We start from the raw sequence: 24727 nt of genomic DNA, 5'->3' as shown, positions 1-24727 counted from the left end.
TGGGCCTCCTGAGTAGCTAGGATTACAGGTGTGAGCCACCGGCGCCTGGCTCACACGGACAATTCTAATACTTATTACAGAGGTAATATATGTGGCTTTAAACCTGGATCCCATAACTCCTTGATGCTTCTTTCAAGAGTTTGAAGTTAATTTACCCATCCCATGAACATGGGCTAGATTAAATGACTCAGAGAAAAATGGAAAATAATCTAAAAGATTTAGTATGTGACTTCTGGCAAAAAGCCAGGGAAGAAAATGAGAGAACAAAGATGTTTATTGCATGGTAGTAGAAAGATTATCAACACTATCACCTGTATTAATACAGAAATTAGAAAAAAAATCCAAATAATTGGGATATCACTCACATGTCAAGAAAGTGTTGCCATTTTTTGACAGTTTCTTTTTCTTTTTTAAAAATTTCATTTTTTTTCTTTCTTGCTAGTACTGGCACTTGAACTCAGGGCCTTGGGCTCTTGCTTTGCTATATTTATTCATTGATGATTGCTGGTCCTGGGGCTTGAACACAGGGCCTAGGCAATGTCTCTGAGCTTTTTTGTTCAAGGCTGGGCTCTACTACTTAAGTCATAGTTTCACACCCAGCTTTTGTTGGGTAATTGATAGTTGCATGGACTTTCCTGCCCAGGCTGGCAGTGAACTACAATCCTCAGATCTCAGCCTATGAGCAACAAGGATTACAAAGGGATTTTAATTCAACATGTCAATTTACAAGTAAAATGATCTTGATCAATGTCACTTTTGCTTCGTGTTTTTGCTCACAGCTGGTACCCTACTATTGAGCCATTTTGCAGGTCTATGATTTGTTTTTAAAGTGAAATGTGAGAGCTGAGACTAAAACTTTTTTTTCATAAGAAGCCAGGACCTCACAGTAATCCCCAGTTTCCAGAAGAAAAATGAAGCTGAAAAATTTCAGCTGAAGATCAAATGGATGACATTATCGGGAAAACATGATGTAAAGCATGGGCCATGTGTCAGATCACAACTGCTTCCTGCTTTTTTTTTTTTTTTTTGGTACTGGTCCTGGGGCTTGAGCTCAAGTGCCGTCCCTAAGCTGTTTTGATCTAGGCTAGTGCTCTATCACTTGAAACACAGCTCTACTCCTGGCTTTTGGTTTAATTGGAGATAAGAGTCTCACAGACTTTCCTGCCTTCAAACTATGATCCTCAGACTCAGCCTCCTGAATAGCTAGGATTATAGGCCCCTGCTTCTTTCTTTCTTTTTTTTTTAATAGTCTGAAGTAAAGGAAAAAAATGACTTCACAGCATGCAAAAATTATACAGAAGCAAATTCCAGTGTCCACTAATAATTTTATTGAACACAGCCTCCCTTCATATGCTACTTTTCTACTATACAGGTAGAGGAAAGCTGTCACTAACAGAGACTGGCTTGCAACCTAACATATTTACTGTCATGTTTACTAATATATTTACTTCCCAAAAAACCTGTAGACCTCAGTTTAAAAATAAATCTCTGCTTATGGATAGAACCAAAAGGAAGAAAATGCATGGGAATGAAGGGAAGGGATGACACTGATCAAAAAGCATTGTACTCATAACCTGACTTATGGAATTCTAACTCTTTGTAAAACTACTTAATAACAATAAAATATGTAAAAAAAGAAATGGAAAGTTAAAAAAATAAACTCCTAGACAGAGCTAGGAAACAGCAGCAATCTGAACCAATGCATCTCAGAACTGTATGTTAGCAATTTCAGAAACAAAGGTAAAAAGTAGCTCAATTTACCTGTCTTTGGGTTTATCATCCGTTTTTCTTTCATAAGTAGCATGGTCATGCCTTGTTGGGTCATAATGTATGACATCCCTATGTAAAAAGAAGGGAGGTTAGAAGAAATCCTCAGATCATATATGTAAAACAACTAATTGCAAATCATAATTTAAGACTAGGAAGACTAATTTGGGGGCAAAAATGAAGCTAAATAGAATCAAAGAAGAGAATTTGGTTCTTTTTGGGTGTTTTGGCTGGTCATGGGGCCTGAACTCTGGGCCTGGGCACTGTCCCTCACCTCTTCAGCTCAAGACTAGTGCTCTACCACTCGAGCCATAGCGCCACTTCTGGCTTTTTCTGCTTATGTGGTGCTAAGGAATAGAACCCAGGGCCTCAAGCATGCAAGGCAAGCACTCTACCACTGAGCCAACTTCCCAGCCCAAGAATTTGTTCTTGTTAGAAGAGTATTTTTAAATAATCTGCTTTTGAATTTTCCTGATACCTTAAAAAATTTAAACATACTAAGTTACATACACACAAAATGATATACTTCCGAAAATTTACATAAAATATTTCACTGGTTAAGTCAAGAGTTGAACAGAAGTAGTAGAGAAGAGAAAATGGGTCCCATGTTGGTGACCAACCCTGATGATATCCCAGTGTTTCATTACACTAGTCTCTCTAAATTAAACACTTGAAATTTTCCATGCTATAATTATATAGATTAATAATTTTAGAATTAGTACTTAAATAAGTTTACAATGGTTTAACAAATGGGAGAAATGCTATTATGAAAACTATGTATAGAATAGGACATATCTATACATAGAATACATAGATATCCAATCGATAGAATATATATAGAATATGTCTATACAAAAATAATTTAAGATTAGTTTCTTAACACGAATCACTGGGTTAAAGATAAGGCTATTTTAAGAGGCAATACGTGTTGTCAAGTGCTCATCCCAAGAAGCTAAAAATGACCTGGCTAGGTTGAGTAAAGAGCTCTGCCAATCACCTAGATTGTTTTTGTGTAAGTGTGGCTGGTACTGTGACTTTACCTCAGGGCCCAGGCACTGTCCATTAGCTTTTTGGCTCAAGGCTTGTATTCTAACTTGAGCCACACCTCTACTTGCTTTGGTGGTAAACTGGAGATAAGAGACTCTAGAACTAGATCTCCCCTGGTTGACTCTGAACCTCAATCCTCAGATCTCAGCCTCCGGAGTACCTAGGATTATAGTAGGTGTGAGCCACTAGTATCTAGCTCAATCAAATAGTTATAGCTCAGTTAAGGCACTTATGGCAAAGGGAAATATGCTAGAAAGTGTCAGAACATAAACCATACTTAAATTTCTTAGCAGCTGGTCCCTTGTTTAGAGGGTTGTTCAAGCTGGTGTGTAAGACACTTTGCACAACATTCAGGGCTTTCTTTTTTTCTGCAGCAAGTTCATCCTCCTCAGCACTTCTTTTTTCATTTACCTCTTTGAGGAAAAAAAGGATAAGTTAGAAGACCATATGAAGTACATAAACAAAACACATCAAGATAGGATTAGAGTTTCACCAGATTTTTTCTATTCTATCTACAAGCAAAACAAATTCCGAAATCACTTGACTAGCAAACAAAATGTTCTACATTTATTCCCAATGACAAATGTAAAATTTGGACTTAATGACTTCAGCAGCAAGTCCATGGCAAGTGAAGACTGAAAAATGTAACACAGCAAGCTACTAATTATAAAATTAGAAAACTGGGGCTGGGAAGGTGGCTCAGTGGTAGAGTGCTTGCTTCGCATGCATGAGGCCCTGGGTTCGATTCCTCAGTACCACGTAAGTAGAAAAGGCTGGAAGTGGCGCTGTGGCTCAAGTGGTAGAACACTAGCCTTGAGCTGAAGAGCTGAGGGACAGTGCCCAGACCCAGAGTTCAGGCCCCACAAACTACCAAAAAAAAAAAAAAAAAAAAATTAGAAAACTGATTTTTAAAAAATATTCTAAAGGCATTAAAATATTCTAAAAGTATTTAAAAATATTCTAAAAATAATAATCTTGATTGCATGTAAGTAAAATTGATAGTGAAAGATGGCAATTTATTTATTTATTTTGTTCCATTTCTGGGACTTGAACTCAGGGCCTGAGTGCTATCCCTGATCTTTTTCACTCAAGTATAGTACTTTACCATTTAAACTACAGCTCCACTTTCCAGCTTTTTGGTGGTTAATTGGAGTTTAGTCTTACAGACTTTCCTGCCCAGACTGGCTTTAAACTGAGATCCTCAAATATCAGCCTTCTAAGTAACTAAGATTGCAGGCATGAGCTACTGTCATCCGGTCATAAGAGATGGTATTTAATAACGGTTACAGAAATATTGGTATTACAGAAATAAAGCCATGTACCCTACAAATAAGGCACCACTGAACTCTATAAGCTATCACTTTAAACTACTGGAAACAAACAAATACCAGAGAACAAAACTAGTTTGGATAACAGAAATGTGAAAAAAGCCCAAGCCTGTTTCTTCCAAATTAATTCTGGAAATCAACAACCAACAGAAACTAGGGAAAAAATGACTAAGGGTTCAAAGCAGAGTCTTCAACCCTATCAAGAAAAGTTTTATAAACCATTTGGAATATAGGTGAGCAAACAAAGTAGAGTCTCAGGAGGAGAGCATGCAGAAACAAAACGAGCACATATGATAAAAAAGTATGAAAAGCTTTCCAGGTTATAACATAATGAAAATGTCAATATTCAACAATTTATATATATATAATATATATATATAATATATATATATATATATATATATATATATATTTTGTTGTTGTTGGTCATGGGACTTGAACTCTAGGCCTGGGCACTGTTCCTGAGCATTTCAGCTCAAGGCTAGTGCTCTACCACTTGAGCCACAGTGCCACTTCCCGCCTTTTCTGTTTATGTAGTGCTGAGGAATTGAACCAAGGGCCTCATGCACGCTAGGCAAGCACTCTACCGCTGAGCCACCTTCCTAGCCCCTATTTTTATATATTTTTTTGTATTAAAAAGAAAAGCATATTGCCACAAATTACAAATGACTAAAGCAGGACTAGAATGATGAATCACTTCATCCCAGAAAAGATACTTTCAACAATATTAATGTTATAATACAAGCTTATTCAAGTGTTTTACTTTTTGATTCTTTATATATGGTATCCTAGAGCACATGGTATAGATAATGTATTATGAGCATAAGGTGACACCTTCTCTGCAAAGCCAGATGATGAGTTTTCCTTCCCAATAGGAAAAAGGCTGGAAGTTTTTATCTTCTCTGCTTATCACCATAGCTGAAGGAGGAGAACATGGGGTCTGGAGAGAATTCAGGGACCCTACTACACAAGAGGTACTTTAAGAGTTCCTATTCAGAAGACTGCCAGATGAGCCAGACTTCCAGATTTTAGGCAAAAGTCTTCACCCTCCCTATTCATCTACTCACCCTTTCCTGTCCTGCTTCCATGGCCTCCTTTGTTTTATAAATCAATTAGCAGGGGGCTGGGAAGGTGGCTCAGTGGTAGAGCACTTGCCTTGCATGCATGAGGCCCTGGGTTCGATTCCTCAGCACCACATAAAAAAAAAACAAAAACCAGAAGTGACACTGTGGCTCAAGCGGTAGAGCACTAGCCTTGAGCTGAAGAGCTGAGGGACAGTGCCCAGGCCCAGAGTTAGGTCCCACGACCGGACCCCAAAAAAAAAAAATCAATTATCAGAAGGGAAAGAAAGAGCTACATTGAACAACTGTGACATGGGACTCAACTCAGACCTCCATCTCTGCCCTAGTAGCCCAGGTTGGAACAGAGCTGGACAGCTCTTCTCTACTGATAGTGCATCTACTCTTAGGTTTGGGAGGGCAGAAGAGAAACCTGCCCCTTTCCAGGACTGAGGAAATTAAGTTACCATTTTAACTTAAATTTTAATCAATAGCAAAATGGTCCACTATATGGTGAATAGAATAAAATGCTCTGAAAGACTCAAGACATAGGCCACTATTTTGCTCTGTGTGTGTGTATTAAGGTATCACCAAAGCCTGGGCTTGCTTTGAACCGCGATCCTCAGATCTCAGCCTCCTGATAGCTAGGATTACAGGTATGAGCCACCTGTGCCTGGCTAGGAAAGTCTTAACATAGATAGATAAAGCCCAGTTGACCCTGTCTCAAAAAAATTATTATTATTTTTTTAAAAGGTCAGGTACCTTTGGCTCACTCCTGTATTTCTAGCTACTCAGGAGGCTGAGATCTGAGGATTGAGGTTCAAAGCTAGCTGGGGCAGGAAAGTCTAGGAGATTCTCATTTCTAATAAACTACTAAAAAAAAAAAAAAGCCAGAAGTGGAGCTATATGTAGCTCAAGTGGCAAGAATGCTACCCTTGAGCAAAAGAAGCTAAGAGAGAGTATTCAGGCCCTAAGTTCAAGCCCCAGGAATGGCACAAAAACAAAGGTTGGAGGGATTTCTCAATGTTTAAGAGTATAGCAATGCATGAGGATAGGATGAAAACAAAAAACAAAAACCTATAGTACTGGAAATAAATAAATAAATAAAATAAATAAATGGAGAGGATAAAGTTAGAGATTGTACTTGAGAAAGGACTGAAAGTATTAACAGTGAAGATTAAGATACACATTAGATTTAACATAGGAAGGAGAGAAAAACAAAATTAGACAATGACAGAAGTTCTGAGATTGGGAGTGGGAAAGGGAGTAGCACATGTAAGATGGCTATGTAGAAGGTAAGGGCTTATAGATGTATGTAACCACTGCTGTGAAAAATGCCTTCGCAGGAAGTAGAATGATGCCACCATCATTCTTCTATATCCAAGGTCCTGGGGGAAAAAATTCCTAGAAAGCAAATGTGAACTGTCATACCCTAGCAAAACCTGCCACACTAACTGATACAGATTGTTAGATAGTATACTTACCTTTCTCTATCATGCCAGAATGACACAAAGGATATTTAAGGAATTATTACTAAATATGTGTTAATTTAAGTTAACAAAACATCTGACTATACATTCTTCAGTTGAATGCCTTGAGGTGCTGTATCTGTTAAATGAAAGAGGTTCACTGGATGATTTCCCAGCCCTATGTCAGGATTGTTTGGACAACAAAGTATTTACCTTCCTGCTCCTCTTCACTGTCACTTTCTAGAAACCGAGAATCCATGCGGAATCTGTCATCACCGCCAAAGTGTGATTGTAAATTCATGAGCTATATGGATAAAAAGTATACACAAGTGACAACCAGATTCACAATAAACTGCTTATCAGACCACTTGTCAAGTACAGTTCCCTCCACCGGTATATTCACATCATTAACATTTGCATTGCATCACCTGTGAACCAATCAGAGCTAAGAGAGGATTCATGCCCCAAATAAACACTCAACACAACAATGTGAGATAAGGCCTATCTGTATTTACCTAGATTTAAGGACTACCTTGAAAAATTAGACATGCGTCAAGTCAATTTTCAGTCTTCACTAACCTTCTGTCCGGCTCTGCCTTCAAACTGTGGCTTAATCTTGAACCTGTCACTGTCATCTTCGGAATCAGATTCGTCATTATCACTGCTATCAAACAGCTTTCCAGTTGTGTTACCCATGGACTCCTGTTAGATAAAATATAAATGTTTATTAACTGAGGCAATCAGGATTTCCTTCATAATGCAACCTCCCCATATATAAAAACCAACAACCCCGATGCATATACTGGGAACAAGTAAGTGGTGGGGTCAGATGGAAACTCCTGACTCATGTTCTTCTAACTGGCCTCTAGGATCATTAATGCAGGATCATTAATTCACGTGCTCCCCAAGGATACAAAGTTCGAGGTATAATTTTTGTATGCAAGACCCCCCGGCACTCTTTTCACTAACATTGACCTCATGTTGCAGATGTTGTAAAGCTCTGTCATCTCTGTGTGTGGTGGCCTGGGGAGTACTAGGTCTCACTATAGTTCCCAGAAAGATTTTATGTTGAACTGGCAGTTGAGTGGACATCTTGTTATACAATATACAGGAAATGGATCTGCTCCTGGGTATGCTGGCACAAGTGTGTATCCTGGTCACTTGGGAGAATGAGGTAAGATGACTAGCCATGAGTTCAAAGTTGTCCTGAACTATGTCGTAAGACCATGTTGAAGGAAGGGAGGGATAGAGGGAGGGAATAAGTAAGTCTGCAAAGCAGATGAGTGTCCACAGGGATGTCTGGAATATCTTACTTTCATTAGCGTCTCTCCTGGGTGATTTTGCTCCTGAGTGGAAGTCTCATCTGTCTCACTTTCATCATCAGAACCAAAGATGATGTGTGTTGACTTTTTCTCTGGATGACCATCCTAAGGATATTCAAAAGCATCACATTTTAAGACAACTCAATCTCATACTGAACATGTCTAAAAGCCATCATCTCCTCCAGCTGTCTTTTTAAGCTTTTTCCCTTTTCTATTAAGTGCCATTATCACCTATTTGTCCCAGAGAGAAACTCAGGACACCTTTTTTTCCACAGTGACCAAATCCTGTCAATATGACCTTCTTGGTATTTTTTCAGTGTATTCAAAACATCCTGCTTTGATTCTGGCCTCTACCTGAAGGTTCTCCCTGGTTCCAGATATGACCCTTTCAATTCATTGTTTTTGTCATGGTCTGATGGATTTCTCCTGAGGTTAAAAAATTTTACCTATAAAAGGCCCAAGGTAAGTATTTTAAACTCTGCAAACCACATAGGGTATGTGTCTTATATTAAAAAAAAAATCCTTAGCAGCCTCATGCTAGTGGCTCATATCTGTAACCCTAGCTACTCTCAGGAGACTGAGATTTGAGGACTGGAATTCCAGGCAGGAAAAAAAGCCAGCAGTGGAAATGTGATGCAAGTGGTAGAGAGCTAGTCTTGAGGGGAAAGCCTAAGCCCTGAGGTCAAGCCCAGTGTGGGCATAAAACAAAACAAAAACATTGTTAGCTGTACATAAATGGGCTATGCAATGAATGGCCTGTAAGCTGCAGTTTAACACCTCCTGATCCACAAATGTATAAAACTAATCTTCTAATTTTCAATGCCTTAAAACTCTTCACTGCATTTTTGTTTTATAGCTTTAAGAATAATGTCCAAGCTCAGAACAAACTCAGCCAGACTTATTACTATAGCTTCATTTCCTTCCAATTGTTTTTTTCTTTTTTTGTTAGTCATGAGGCTTGAACTCTGGGCCTGGGTGCTGTCCCTACGCACTTCAGCTCAAGGCAAGTGCTCTACCACTTGAGCCACAATGCCTGGACCTGCCCAGGCTGCCTTTGAACCGTGATTCTCAGATCTCAGCCTCCTGAGTAGCTAGGATGACAGGCGTGAGCCACCATCGCCCGGCTTCCTTCCAATTTATCATCCTTAAGTTTCAGTCTCACTGAAAATATATTCTTGTATTAATTGCTCCTTTTTTTCTGGAGCATCTTTCCTTTCGCTGCTTTTACTTCTTATTTAATTCTCCTGTATTCCAGCACATTACTCAGCTCAAGCTAAGAAATTATTCTGTCTGGCTTGCTGCCTCATGAGAACTGAATACTTGCATGCCAATCATGTGAGTCAGGAACATTATCCTCATTCTGTAAACCTAGCACTTAAGATCTTTGGGAACTGTTGGAGGAATGAAAAGGTGCATCACAATAAATCCCAGACACATAGAAATCTTTTTGTAGTCACCATTCCAGTTATAGTATCTAAAGAAAATTAAGAAAATTTTAAATGAAAAAAATTTTTTTCTTGCCAGGTGCTGGTGGCTCATGCCTGTAATATTAGCTATTCAGGAGGTCGAGATCTGATAATCACAGTCCAAAGCCAGCCCAGGGAAAAATGTCTGTGAGACTCTTATTGCCAGTTAACCACCAGCAACACACACACACACACACAGAGGCACGCATGCATGTATGCATGCATGCACACACAAAGCCAGAAGCAGACCCGTGACTCAAGTGGTAGAACACCAGACTTGAGTTGAAAAAGCTAAGGAACAGTACTCAGGTACTGAGTTCAAGCCTCAGTTCCCACACAAAACAAACACACATAAAAATTCTTTCCTGGGCTGGGAAGGTGGCTCAGTGGTAGAGTGCTTGCCTAGCATGCATGAGGACCTAGGTTCGATTCCTCAGCACCACATAAGCAGAAAAAGTGGCGCTGTGGCTCAAGTGGTAGAGCGCTAGCCTTGAGCTGAAGAGCTGAGGGACAGTGCCCAGGCCCAGAGTTAGGACCTAAGACTGACAAAAAAAAAAAAAAGGAAAAAAAGAACAAGACTGGCTGCTCTGAAAAGCATCTTTGCATTGTTCCTAGGTCCAGGTGGCCGCAGCCTCCTCAGCCACTCCGGACTCTAGTAGCTCTCTCGCCCGAGTCCCTGAACTCCCACTTTCTTTTTTCCCCTCGCTGCACCGGTCACCGGCGTGCCCCATGGGCCACATCAGACACAGCGTAGATACCAGCTCCGAGACACCACCAAGGTCTTGAAGGAGAAGAGGGAAGTTGTGGAGGAGGCAGAGTATGGAAGAGATGCCCCTGCCAATGGGAATGCTAAAGAGGACAATGGGGAGCAGGAGGCTGATAATGAGGTAGATGAAGAAGATGGGAAGGAAGAGGAGGAGGAGGAAGCTGGTGATGGTGAGGAGGAGGAGGAGAGAGATGGAGATGAAGATGAGGAGGCAGAGGCAGGCACAGGCAAACGGGCAGCTGAGGATGATGATGTCAGTACCAAGAAGCAGAAGACTGATGAGGATGAATAAACAGCAAAAAAGGAAAACTAAAAAAAAAAGGCCACTATGACGCATTCACCCTCCACTTCCCGACTCACAAGCTAAACGTGGTCACCTTCGAGCAGAGGCCCACTGAGGGCAGCGTCACCAAGCTCTCCACCACCCCACCAAAACCACAACGAGAATGTGCAACAGGGAGGAAAATACCAAAACTTCCAAGGCCCTGCTTTTTTTCTTAAAAGTACTTTAAAAAGGAAAATGTGTTTGTATTTTTATTTACATTTTATATTTTTGTACATATTGTTGGGGTCAGCCATTTTTAATGATCTCGGATGACCAAACCAGCCTTCAGAGCATTCTGTCCTTCTGCCTACTTGTGGTGTGACCATATTCATTATAATCTCAAAGGAGAAAAAAAGCCTTGCAAAAAAAGCAAAAACAACAAAAAAACCCAAATCTTATCCTGAGCATTCCAGTAACTTTTTTTGTGTATGTACTTAGCTGTACTATAAAGTAGTTGGTTTGTATGAGATGGTTAAAAAGGCCAAAGATAAAAAAGTTTCTTTTTCCCCCCTTTTTTTGGTCTATGGCTGTTTGATGTATGTGTGAAACAATGTTGTTCAACAATAAACTGGGATTTTATTTTGCTGAGTTCTAACAACAACAAACAACGAAACAAAAAATCCAAAAATTCTTCCCTTTTTTTGGGGGGGGGGGCGGTGTGCTGATTCTGGGGCTTAAACTCAATGCCTTGTGCTCTTGGTAGACTTTCTTTCTTTTTTTTTTTTAAATATATTTTATATAACTTTCTTTTTTTGTAGACTTTCTTGCTCATGGCTCTAGCACTTGAGCCACACTTCCAGTCCAGCTTTTATTCCTGGCTAATTGAAGATAATCTCTTCAACTTTACCCAGGCAAACTTCAAAATCTGATCCTCAAATCACAGACTTCTGGTATTAGCCAAGATTAATAGGCATGAGCTGCCAGTGCTTGGCTTATATAAATTTAAAATATTTTCAACAGTTTAATTTCACTTCCTTTAGGATGCACTTTTAGAATTACAAAAGCTCCTATCTTAAGGACACAAAGTCAAACTGGTGAATGCCTTGACAATGAACTCTAAGTGAGCACATCTACCATCATCAGATGGAAAGGCTGGACTTTGAGAGTATTTTCTTAAATTCACAGAATGAAAATATACTCACCAAATTTGCCAGTGCATTATGTACTAGCTTCTTCTGTACTTCTTTGGCTTTCTGTCTTGCCTCCAAGGCTGCCAAACGCTTCTGATTGTCTTCAGCATGCTTATCCTTAGTATTCACATCTGAAGAGTTACTAATAGAAAGTGAGAAATCAGCTGTGCTTTTCTTGTCTTTGCTGGGAGAGATCTTGGATAGTTTGACCAATGATGTGAGGCTGCTTGAATTAGGACCCTCTTCCTCTGAAGCTTTTTCTTGATTCTTGGTACTATGGCAAGTATCTTTGTCAAAGCATATCTTGTGAGTCTTTACAGTCGCAGTTAAGGATTTCTTACTTTTTAATGGCAACAGACAGGAAATTTTATTTCCGTCTTGAAAACCATTAGAGGACAATACCTTATGGTCCTTACTCTCAAGAGTCAACTCTCTATTTTGAGGCTGAATGTGGTTTGGGCCATTCAGTTTCTCTGCAGATTGGCATGCAGTCTGTTTACATGATGGGTATGGGGCTCTATTTTCCATGGAAATGCTATTGGGATGCTCATGTTTCAAGGAACTTGGATCTTCATGAACAGTCTTTTTCAATTTTTTTTTCACTGATTCCTTCTCATAAAGAAAACCTACTCCCTTGAATGCCTGGAACTTTGGTTTGAAGTTGTTTTCTTTTGTTTTCTGATTACCATAAGTGTTTTCTTCTTCTAAAAGGGAAGCCACAATCTCCTCAGGACTAATACACTGTCGGCGTCTATAGAGGTTATGGGGAGTCTTGGGGTTCTTGGGAGCTATGTCAGACTTGCAGGGGTTGGTTGTTTCTGCACCATCACTCTCAGTATCTTCTTCTGGAATCTTCTGATCAATGCCCGCCAACTGTTTCAAATCAGCTAATGTGAGATTGATACGAGAACAGTTTTCCATCATGGCTTTATATTCCTCATCGCCCTCAGACTCTTCATCACTACTGCTAGAGCTAGAGTTGGACAGAGGATTATGATTAGGTTTCACTCCATGACTGAGGACTGACTCTTTTTTTTTAATTTTTTGTACTTTGATACAGCGATCAGAAAGTTCTTTCTTTTTAAAAGATGTTTTCTTGTGTATAGATGTTTCTGTCTTTGAAAATTCACTGTTCTTAATCTTACCAGTGTTTTTCTTCATTGCAATGATTTCATCTGTATCATCTGAGTCACATTCACAACCATTTCTTGAAGTATTTTCACTAACATGGCAGGCATCTTTAGTGATACCTAAATTTGTTTTGTGAACATCTGATTTGAAATCATCTCTTACGATTTCAAAGGGATCATTTTCAGATTCATTTACCGAGGAACATGTAACTCTCTGTAAGTTTTTCTCTTCTTCAATCATCATTCTCAACTCATCTTCAGAATCAATATCATCATCAGACATGCTAGTTTTTTTCTGGGAAGTTTGTAAGCCAGAAGTCTGAAAATGTACACTTTGAGGTTTCTGAGAAGCATCATGAACAGAGAGTGATTTAGGAGTAACAGGGTCACAAGCTATCTTCTGTGTGGCCTTTTGCTGTGTTGATGTGTTATCTGTTGCCCAACTTGTTCTCTGAATTGTAGCAGAACCCTTGGAGCTAGTACAGTCCTCACCCTTCTGTACTTTTATCATCTTTTGTGGAGGGCCATGAAATTCAGAGAACTCTCCTCGACGTTTCTTACTCATAGGGTCATTGCCTCCTTCCAGTTCCCAAGTGAGGCTACTTATGGGAATGGTACTTGTGAAATCCTCTGCAATTTTCTTTAGGTTGTGGCAGTATTTTGATGGATCATATTTCATGATGTCACCCAGAGTCAAGGACTAAAGCAAAAGCACTAAGTGTTAAAAAAAAACAAACCCGTCAATATGATATGAAACAAGCAATATTGTATAATCTTTTTGTTTTTTTTTTGTCAGTTGTGGGTCTTGAACTCTGGGTCTGGGCACTGTCCCTCAGCTCTTCAGCTCAAGGCTAGCGCTCTACCACTTGAGCCACAGCGCCACTTCCGGTTTTCTGGTCGCCACTTCCGGTTTTCTGGTCGTTAATTGGAGATAAGAGTCTCATAGACTTTCTTGCCTGGGCTGGCTTTGAACCATGATCCTCAGATCTCAGCCTCCTGAGTAGCCAGGATTACAGGCATGAGCCACCAATGCCTTTTATTTATTTATTTATATTTTTTGGGGTGCTTGTTCTGTGGCTTGAACTCAGGGCTTGGCCCATACCTTGAGCTTTCCCCCCTTAAGTTTAGCACACTTCCATTTAAGCCACAGCTCCACTTTTGGCTTTTTTGGTGGTTCATTGGAGATAGGAGTCTCATGAACTTTCCTTCCCAGGCTGAATCCTCAAGTCTTGATCCTCAGATCTCAGCCTCCTAAGTAGTTAGGATTATAGGTGTGTGCCATTGGTACCTGTTTAATCTTGAGCCAGTCATATTTACTCTATCTTATCCTGCAGCTTGCTATAAGGCTGTTACCTAGATCCCACAAAGTGATGATTAATAACCCTGTAGAACCTATGAAACTGAGATTTCTATGACATTTTCATGGGTAAAACAAAGCACCAATATTGTAAGTTGGCAGAAATTAACTGGATGGCTTAAAAATACTACAGCAAACACTGATAATACATACCATCTGCACAGTAGTCTGTAATATCAGCTTTTCAAGGCCTCAGATATAATCTGATCTCATTCAACAGGCACCAAAATCTGTTCTCCATGCTATTTTCCTACCCACCATGTTCCTGCCTGCTTGGTATTTTTACCTACTGTTTTCCTCTTTTGGAAAATTTTATCTTATCCCTTCTTTTAAGGATTTAACATTTTTTAAAAAACTGTTTTTAAAACTTTTTATTTATGTGGTACCAAAAATTTGAACCCAGGGTCCCATGCATGCAAGGCAAACAGTCTACCACTAAGCCATATTCCCAGCCTCATCACTTTTCTATTAATCCAAACATCAATTTTTAAAAGTCTTCACAGTAAGACTTGTACTTTTTTCACTCTGTATCTCCAATGGCTGTGAATCCACATGTAATAAAATGTATAAATTAACAAAATTGCTTTGGCATTTATCATTCATATTGTTTAACTATACAAAACCTCATGATATTCTCTCATTTTCTCTAAATTGTTTTATGTTTGTGTGTGTGTGTGTGTATGTGTGTAGATAAATAGATCTTACCTTGCATAGAAAGTTGGCACATATAACCTGTAAAACACTTAAAAATTTACCAATATAGTAAGATCCTAAGGGTATTTCATAAGTTTCTATCACTTTAGTAAACAGCTACCCTTACAAACTAATCACAAAGGATATTTTATGTTTATGTTGATTCTTAAGGTGAAGAACAGGTAAGACTCTTCCAAATTTACTCACAACCCAATTCTAAAAAACAAACAAACAAACAAACATGTCAGGCAACAGTATATCTATCTATCTATCTATATCTATCTATCTATATACGCATACATATATATACATAATTTTTAAAAAGTTAAACAGTGGGTTATTAGTCCTGCTGGGGTTAATTTCTGACAATGAAACTAGAACTCCCAAACAGAAGTGTGAGAGGAAAGACAATAAAAAGAAGTAGGTATTAATCTCATATGTATCATGGAGGATATTGCATAAAAACAACTGATAGTAAGAAGATAATCTTGAGCTGAGTGCCAGTGGCTTATGCCTGTGATCCTAACTACTCAGGAGGCTGAGATCTGAGGATTGCAGTTCAAAGCCAGCCCTGGCAGGCAAATCTGTGAAACTCTAATTCCAATAAACTACTCAGAAAAAGCTGGAAATGGCACTGTGGCTCAAGTGGTAGAGCCTTCATCAAAAGAAGATCAGGGACAGTGCCCAGGCCCTGAGTTCAAGCCCTAGGACTGGCAAAAAAAAAAAAAAAGACAACCTGGGACCTGTATATATTTCTTACCACCTATATAACTTGGGAGACAGCTTCTTCCCAAGTTTGGACTTCTTTTTATATAAAATGGCAGAAAATTATGCTTACTTGATTGTATATCTACACTGAAAATCTAAGTGCAGTCTATGTTAATGCTGCAAAGTAAGGTAAAATCTGACACCGCAATCACATGGACTCAGGTGAATTCTTAGATTGGTTTAGGCTAACAGAGAAGACTCACTTTATGTCCTGGGACTTCTGTCCCTGGCACAGCTTTCATATGGAAATCCATTCCTCCTATCTCCTCAAAGAAATTGCTGTTGCTTGTTTTTGATTTTTCTTTCTTTATCTTTGCTTCTTCTCTCTCTTGTGCCAACCTGAATCAAATAGGAATTACAAAGAAAATAGTTAAAATAATCAACCACACATACATGCTTGTTTTCCTTCAGTTGTCCTTAAATGTACACTATAAATAGGTTAATAGCATTAAAAGCTAAAGTAAAACAACACTTTGTTTATAGCATAATCCTTACACTATTTTCTGAATAGAAAAGACATTTTCATTGCAGAGTAACACAGAAATGCAAAGAAAGCCAGGCGCTGGTGGCTCATGCATGTAATCCTAGCTATGCAGGAGGCTGAGATCTGAGGATTGCGGTTCAAGGCCAACTTGGCAGGAAAGTCCATAAGACTCTTATCTCCAATAAATCACTCAGAAAACCAGAAGTAGAGCTGTGGCTCAAGAAGTGGTAGAGCACTACCCTTGAGCTGAAGAGCTGAGGGACAGCACCCAGACCTAGAATTCAAGACCCATGATGAACAACAAAAAGAAAGAAAAAGAGAGAGAGAAAGGCAGGCAGTCAGGCAAAGAAAACAAAACATGTTCCTCATTTAATATTTTACTCCTAACATTTTGTCTATTACTTCAGCTTCTATACAGGTGTAGGTATGTGTGTGTGTGTGTGTGTGTGTGTGTGTGCACGCACACACACACGAGTGCATGCATACATTTAAAAGTGCAAGCCAGCTAATCCCATAGCTATAATAGGCATTTTTTCCCACTTCTCATTACATTCTTTGAAAACATCACTGATTGCTATACCTTATGAATCATATAATCCCTTATTTATTTGTCAGTTCCCTCCTATAGGTGAATAAACAGCATAAAATTAAGCAAGGAGACATCTTGTCCTGACTCCCTACTCCAGTCAGTCTTTCCAACCCAATGTCCATTCCCAATTGTGCTCTGTTCCAGCAAAGGTCTCAACACTTTTTCGTGGCAGATATGGACACCATAGACCATAAACTCTACTGGTATATTCAAACCCAAGGCCTCACACATGCTAGGCAAGTATTAGCTACAGCCTAACCTTTTTCATCTATATACTCTTAAATGTTTCCCAATTTGAAAGCTCCAAAAAATGTCAGGAGCTAATGGCTCATGCCAATAATCCTAGCTATGCAGAAGGCTGAAATATGAGAATCAGAGTTTGAAGCCAGCCTGGGCAGGATAGCCTGTAAAACTCTTACCTCTGTTTAATCACAAAAAGCTGGAAGTAGAGCTGTGTTTCAAGTGGTAGAATGCTAGCCTTGAGCACAAAAGCTTAGGGACAGTGTCCAGGCCCTGAGTTCAAGCCTGAGGTCTGGAAAAAAAAATACTAAGTTTATCTTTTCTCCCTTCAAATTAACTGTGTTCAGTAGGGTGGCATACACCTATAAACCCAGCTACTCAGGAGGCAAAGACAGGATCAGGTCTGAGGACAGCCTGGGCAAAAGTTAGCAATCTACTATCTCAAAAACAAGCTAGATTGGTACACACTTATAATCTAGATACTTGGTTGGCAGAGGTATGATGATCTCCATCTGACATCAGCATGGGCAAAAGTATTTTTTTTTTTATGCTGGTCCCAAGGTTTGAACTCAGGATCTGGATATTGTTTCTGACCTTATTTTATTCAAGGTTAGTGCTCTACCATTTAAGTCACAACTCCACTTCCAGCTTTTTAGGGGAAATATCATTGGAGATAGGAGTCTCATGAACTTTCCTGCCCAGGCTGGCCTCAAAAGGCTATCTTCAGATTTCAGCTTCCTGAGTAGCTAGGATTAGGGGTATGAGCCACCATCTTCTGGCTTACAAATCCCTATCTTTTTTTTTTTTTTGCTGGCTGTGGGGCCTGAACTCTGGGCCTGGGTGCTGTCCCTCAGCTCTTCAGCTCAAGGCTAGCGCTCTACCACTTGAGCCACAGCGCCATTTGCAGCTTTTTCTGCATATGTGGTGCTGAGGAATCGAACCCAGGGCCTCATGCATGCAAAGCAAGCACTCTACCACTGAGCCATCTTCCCAGCCCACAAATCCCTATCTTAAGCACAAATTTAAAAGCAAAATGACTGGGAGCATGGCTCAGTGGTAGAGCATTTGCTTAGCATGTGCAAGTCCTGAGTTTATCTCTCAGTATGGACAAATAGTTACATAAATAAAATTAGTGTAATAATCTATTGTTAAACTATTTTTTCTAAAATCATGTACATTACTCTTATGCTTTTCATATGGATATCTGATGTCTTTATATGTTTGAATGACAATAGTATTATCATTCAAAAATCAATAAAAACAATTCAGTAGCATCTATTAAACTTTAAATGGACATAACTCAAAGATTCAACAACTCCACTTTTTGCCATAAACCCCACAGAAACACATGTACATATATAAGAGGTATGTATAAAGATCATCTACAATCATGAAAAGATAGAAAAAGTCTAAATATCCATTTTTTTGAAATTAAAAAGAATGGGAAGGATACATTACCACAGAAGGTCTGGGTGAAGACAATATATTTATATATTTTTATAGCTTAATATGTATACACATAAATGCAATAAATTCTTTATCTGTGAGGTCTAGGGTGAGTCAGAAATGAGAGTGGTATCAGCTCTAATTGCAATGTGTGAATTTGCTAATACCATAAAATGTGTTATTCAATTTTTCAAATAAAGAGAATATATAAAATGGATTGTAATATAAATAGGACTTAAATCCACATGGGACAATTCTTACCTGTGCAAAAAGCTTTCTTTTGCTAGCTGAATTTGAAGTGTTCCACCTTTCCATTTTGTTTTATTTAAAACAGACATACCTATAAGGTAAAATCATTACTAAAGTAAATAGTATGCAAAAATATATTTTAAAGCTGGGCATCAGTGGCTCACGCCTGTAATCCTAGCTACTGAGGATAGTGGTTGAAAGCCATCCTGGGCAGGAAACTGTGTGACTCTCTTATCTCCAATAAACCACCAGAAAACCAGAAGTGGCGCTGTGACTCAAGTGGTAGAGGACTAGCTTTGAGCTGAGGGACAGCACCCAGGCCCAGAGATCAAGGCCCATGACTGACAAAAAAAAATATATATATACACACACACACACACACACACACACACACACACACACACACACACACACACACACGTATATATACTAGCACATGCTTTCTTCTAATTATTTAGCACCAAGAAAGTAGATTTGTTTTTTGTTTTGTTTTTTGGATCCGGTCGTGGGGTCTGAACTCTAGGCCTGGGCGCTGTACCTCAGCTCTTCAGCTCAAGGCTAGCACTCTACCACTTGAGCCACAGCGCCACTTCCGGCTTTTTTTCCTGCCTATCTGGTGTTGAGGAATCGAACCCAGGGCCTCAGGCATGCAAGGCAAGCGCTCTACCACTGAGCCATCTTCCCAGCCCTTCCGGCTTTTTTCGTTTTGCTTATGTGATGCTGAGGAATCGAACCCAGGGCCTCAGGCATGCAAGGCAAGCACTCTACCACTGAGCCAACTTCCCAGCCCATGATGGCTTTCTAATAACAGGTTCCTTTTCTTTTTTAGTGTCTTGACTTTCTGATCTCCAAGTAATAGAATCCATTACTGTAGCAGCCACTACTCTTCGCTGAAAGATATCACTGACTTTGAGCTTTACAAAATTCATAACAAAAGATATCACAGTTTCAAAGATATGGCCTCATAAAAGCATATTCTAACATCTGTCCTACAACATTTGATAAGGATTAGCTGCTCAAGAAAAGTGAAGATTGAAGATGTAGCATCATATCCAGTGGGATATGTGTACCAGTAGTTTCTATGTAAGTTTGGTCTTTTGTCCAAATGATGTGAGAATATGCAATTCTTTTCTGCTTGTTCAGATGGCTCTCTACCATTTGAGCCACACATCTACCTTGACCTTTTCTGGTTATTTTGGAAATGGAGTCTTACAGATTTTTCTGATGACTTGGCTTCAAACCACAATCTTCCAGATTCAGCATCCTGAATAGCTAGGATTTTAGATATGAGCCTGGTTGAAAATAGAGCAGTTTTTGAGTAAACCCACCAACATGTGGTGCCATAGATGTTCTGACACTAATGAAATTAACTGAAATATTCTGAGATGTAAGTTATCAACATTCTCTTATTCATGGTTGTCCATCTATATGTTTTATTGCTGTTGAAGCTGAGTTTTAGAACTAAAGTTATTCCAAGTCTCACAATGATACCAACTGACAAAGAGTATAAAAATATATGATAATCTTACATTTTTTCAGCTCTGCTTCTGTTATGCTGATGTTAACATATGCAAAGACTTTCTGTGAGTTTCCTAAAAAGTAAAAACAAATTTATTTAAACATATCCAGGGAACAACGTAAGTTGATGAACTGCTGGAAATCTATTCAATAAGAAAAATTTATTTTTCAATGGATACAAACAGCATTTTTCAAAGTATATGAAACTATTGAAAGAAACTGGGTAAGCAAAAAAAAAAAAAACAACCAAAAACCAAAAGTCAGTTAAAGAAAATATCTCGATAATATGTTAGTGATATTCTACTTAACAGGACACTTTTAATGCTAGAATTTTAACTCTGAAAAGTTAGGAGATAACAAATCAAGTCATAGAATGTTTCTGATTTTGGAAGCTAATTGTAGTTAAGTTCCACAATATATGTAATATTTCCTATCACAGCATTTAGAGCTTATATTCACCTCTGAAGTTGCTTTATTTTGTAGTAATTGCTCTTCCTTTAACCACTCAGTGAAACAGAAACTTACCTTGTTCATCTTTCCGTGCGATGATTTCCACATCAGAAACTTCTCCAAATCTGCTAAATTGATTCTGTAGGTCTGTCTCAGTAATGGCCTGGCTAAGACCACCCACATGAAGGCGCTTTGTTTCTCTGTTGGCTTTCATGAGGCCAGTATGTTCTAGTGGAAACAGAAATGTTCTGTGTATAAAGGAATTCTTTTTCATAATTACATATGAAACACAGTTACGTCCCTTGAACTTTCTGTGCCAGGTTGTTCATCTAAAACTGTATTTCACTTCCTATTGTATTGCTTCCAAACTTATCCCTGGAGATTGTTCTCAAGCTCTACATTTGCATTCTCTGTAAATACATTTTGGTACCACATTTACACATACACAGGTATAGAAGGTGATTATTTACTTAATGACCACAATTAGGATATGCTAATACTTTTTATTGTCTTATTCACATTATTAGATATTTTTCCTTGTTCTCTTTTTTGTTGGTCATGGGGCTTGGACTCAGGGCCTGGGTGCTGTTCCTGAGCTCTTTTTGTTCAAGGCTAAGGCTCTACCATTTTGAGCCACAGTGCCACTTTGAAGTTTTCTGGAGTCTCATGGATTTTACTGTCCGGGCTAGCTTTGAACTGCAATCCTCAGAGCTCAGCCTCCTGAGTAGCTAGGATTACATAGGTGAGCCACAAGTGCCTGGCAGAAGGTGTTTTGTTTTTTCTTTTTCCTGGCAGGTCCTGGGGCCCTCAATGCCATAAACAAAATTGGAGGTGAAATCAGGATCACAATCCAGTTCTAAATTCAGAACACAGAACGGTTAATACTATATGTTATGTAGTACACACTAAATACATGTATATGTATGTATGATGGAAGTGTTTTCCAGAAGCATTTTAGTTGTACAACCATGCTACCTCTCTCGTTTAGTACTGCAGGCACTCAGTTCCCACTCATCCCTTACCCAACAGCAGACAGACTGCTCCAAAGGGAGATCACAAAACAGCACGTCACATGGCACCCTGCCCACCCCATCTTTCTTGCTCTGAGAAGATCCAGAGAGAAGAGAGAGGCGACGTCCTACAGTCCCAACCTTGCCCTCCCCGAAACCCACGCCTCACCGTGAGGTCCGCCAGGCGCAGAGGCTAAGCCTGAGTGCTTGCGCTTCCTTCCTACACGACTTCCAACCCAGCCTCCAAGGGTTCCGTTTCCACACTCAGTTCCGGAGAGGCCTTTTATTTCCTTTCTCGTGGTCCAGACTACCCTCGTCTTCTCCAATAAATTCGCTTCAGAGCCTGAAAAAGAGCCTAAGGCAAACTTGTCTACTTTCCAGTGAAGAGACTGAGCGCCGCGTGTTCGTTGACTTCTGGACTGGGTAGGCGGAAGTGACCGGGAGGAAGAAAAACAAAGGCGGAAGTGACCGGGAGGAAGAAAAACAAAGAGACTCCTGTCTTCAGGTGTTCCGGAGCCGCCTCTGCAGTGACGTAGGAGGAGTTTGGGTAGTTCCAAAAGTCACGGGCGGGGGGGGCAGCTGAAAGTTTGGGCTTTGAATCGGAACGAACCAATTTTCAAAAGGGTCAGGACTATTAAGAGGTAACTCTCACCACGTAGGGTGGGCATCAAAGAGCTGTAATATTGTTTGGGTGCAGGAGTGAACGCGCGTCGCTTGGTCGCCTTCCCCCCTTGACTTTCGGGAATGGTTAGCGCCAGGAGCGCGCGCGACTTGAAGCCCCGGGCTGGGGTTGTCACTCGCGGCAGCGCGCGCGGGTCTGAGGAGTGCGATGGAAGCTGGGTGGGCTGAGGTTCGCGCCTTGGAGGCGGAGATCGCAGAGCTGCAGCGGACCTGCGCGAAGCTGCCGGCACCCTTGGAAAACACGTCCCGAATCCGGTATGTGGCTCCCGTCTTCGCCCCAGGCCCACTGGAGATAGTGTCTGTGGGCGGGCGAGGCGGGTGAATGTCCTGATTGCTCCCGGTTCCAACTCGCCTCAGACCGGAGCTGAAACTGTAGCCTGGGACGGGCCACATTGTAGACTTGAACCAATACTGATACTGTACAGTCGAGCGCCGCATTTAGGGCACCGCTACAAGCATCTTCCAGTGTCATAACCGGTTTATTCTTGAATTCGGGATTCACGTCGGGGACTGCGGTCCTTTTCCCAAAGGCTTTCTTTTGTTGATGACTGTCTAGGAAAAAGATGTCTCTTTCTTGGCTGGATAATCTGGCCTGGCCCACGAAGCGGCATCTAATTGGGATTTTTTTCGGCTTTGTTTCTTGTCTTTTTTGGGGGGGTGGGGGGTGCAGGGGAAGGCTCAACGAGCCACATTAAATGACACTGACTTTTCGTTTACGTTAATAACGCAAGGGACTGGGAATGTAGCTCAGTGGTTGAGTGCTTGCTAAGCATGGGCAAAGCCCTGAATTCAGTCCTGACATGGAGGAGAAAAGAGCACCTAGACAGATTTTAAAAAAAAAAACGTAAAAAAGCAAGTTGATATCAAGTACTTTGAATTCTGCCATTGTGTAGACTATGTAGTTGATAGGAGACTCTGACAGCCTGCTATGATAAAATTCTCTTTTAAAGCGAAAGAATGTTGAGAATCGGAGAAGTTGTCAAGGTCCTCCGGAAATCCATTGTCCAGACATTCTTGGTTTGAGAGAGTAAAGGGAAGAACTTTGTATCTTCTCAAATTTGGAAACCATTTCTATTGTCTAATCAGGACAAACTTGACACAAAACAGTTTATCTTTTTCCCCCCTAAGCTAAATGAACAAAAATGCTAGAGATGTCAAGGAGGAGAAGGGTTAAAGAAAATCAAAGTAGAGAAAAAGTCATAACTGGTAAAAAGGCAGAAAGAAACAGACTTCAGACAGGTGCTCCTCCAAAAATCAGAGTAAATATAGTGAAGACTTGCTACTCCAGGTGTGATCACTTGGGAATTAGTGAGACCTCCAGACTTTGGTGCTATCCCCATCTACTGATTCAGATTATGTATTTTTATGGACACCTATCTTCCACCCTGCATATTTATGTGCACATTTTTATTATATAATTATTGTGCATTGGAAATTTTATTTGGGGGGGATTTTATTTTTGTGGCATAGATTGTGGTACAGGATCTTGAGCCTGCTAGGAAAACTTTCTAACACTTAAGCCATGCCCTCCAGCCCTTACAAGGGTACTTGAAGTTTGAGTAACATGGTGTTATTCTTTGGGGAAAAACAGTTTCTTTACTGACCACAAGATGTCATTACTAGCCCAGGATAATATAATGGGTTATTTATGTAATCTGAAACTCCTCAGTGAGTGTTAGAGTTAGAATCTTTTTCTGTTAGTAGTTGCTTTACAGAAACAGATCGCTACTATTTTACAAGAAGCTGCTTTAGTTAAGCCATATCTTGTTATAAGAATTGTTTATCTAGGAGCTGGAGGCATGGCTTAAGTGGTAGAGTGCCAGCTGTGTAACAATTGTTTTGCCTGACAAGTTTTGGCCAGGTATCCTGGCTTTGGTTGATTGCTTGGATAAACTTAAGCCAGTCATGCAAGAATATAGCCCAAAGTTCTGACCAAAGATGAAAAGCAGTCATTCGTTAGGAAAAAAGACCTAGGTGGATTGTCTGCCCTGCTCACTTGTTTATTTGGACTCCTGTTAGTAGCGTACCCTCTGTAGAAGTAAACTGTTGCCATCACTGTTGAGTTGTGTGCTTATTTTCATATGACACCCCAACATTCGGAGACATTTCCAACAAGAAAAGGGTTGGGAAATTAAGAAGAGTCTAGATTGTAAAGACATGAAATGTCATTCTGGCATATTACAGCACAGTTGTTACCGTCTTCCTGCCTCAGCTTCCTAATAGGATAAGTTATACAACTTTATATAGCAAGACTTTGTCCAAAACAAAAAACGCATCAAAAATACCAACTTAGGGGGCTGGGAAAGTGGCTCAGTGGTAGAGTGCTTGCCTTGCATACATGAGGCCCTGGGTTCGATTCCTCAGCACCACATAAGCAAAAAGAAAAAAAAAGCTGAAGTGGTGCTGTGGCTCAAGTGGTAGAGCGCTAGCCTTG

At 39.9% G+C, this 24727-nt stretch overlaps 2 protein-coding genes across 2 annotated transcripts in view; one reads left to right on the top strand and one right to left on the bottom strand.

Annotated features, from left to right (window-relative positions):
- The window catches only part of Nol8 (nucleolar protein 8), a 29986-nt gene extending 7963 nt beyond the window's left edge, over positions 1 to 22023 (bottom strand). The window contains exons 1-12 of the mRNA XM_013026421.1: positions 21782 to 22023; positions 20678 to 20830; positions 20164 to 20226; positions 18647 to 18725; positions 15830 to 15965; positions 15006 to 15074; positions 11691 to 13490; positions 7983 to 8096; positions 7249 to 7371; positions 6883 to 6973; positions 3092 to 3227; positions 1762 to 1839 (exon numbers count right to left, since the gene is read on the bottom strand). Of these exons, the coding sequence (XP_012881875.1) occupies positions 1762 to 1839; positions 3092 to 3227; positions 6883 to 6973; positions 7249 to 7371; positions 7983 to 8096; positions 11691 to 13490; positions 15006 to 15074; positions 15830 to 15965; positions 18647 to 18725; positions 20164 to 20226; positions 20678 to 20816 (2828 nt within the window). The 5' untranslated portion in view covers positions 20817 to 20830; positions 21782 to 22023. The remainder of the gene's footprint in view (positions 1 to 1761; positions 1840 to 3091; positions 3228 to 6882; positions 6974 to 7248; positions 7372 to 7982; positions 8097 to 11690; positions 13491 to 15005; positions 15075 to 15829; positions 15966 to 18646; positions 18726 to 20163; positions 20227 to 20677; positions 20831 to 21781) is intronic.
- Positions 22024 to 22387: 364 nt separating this feature from the next.
- The window catches only part of Cenpp (centromere protein P), a 183444-nt gene continuing 181104 nt past the window's right edge, over positions 22388 to 24727 (top strand). Inside the window, exon 1 of the mRNA XM_013026373.1 lies at positions 22388 to 22548. Within this exon, the coding sequence (XP_012881827.1) occupies positions 22442 to 22548 (107 nt within the window). The 5' untranslated portion in view covers positions 22388 to 22441. The remainder of the gene's footprint in view (positions 22549 to 24727) is intronic.

The sequence above is a fragment of the Dipodomys ordii genome, unplaced genomic scaffold (assembly GCF_000151885.1).
Source record: "Dipodomys ordii isolate 6190 unplaced genomic scaffold, Dord_2.0 Scaffold93, whole genome shotgun sequence".
Lineage (NCBI taxonomy): Eukaryota > Metazoa > Chordata > Mammalia > Rodentia > Heteromyidae > Dipodomys > Dipodomys ordii.
The sequence above is the reverse complement of the archived record's forward strand: the minus strand, read 5'-3'. Positions and strand labels throughout refer to the sequence as shown.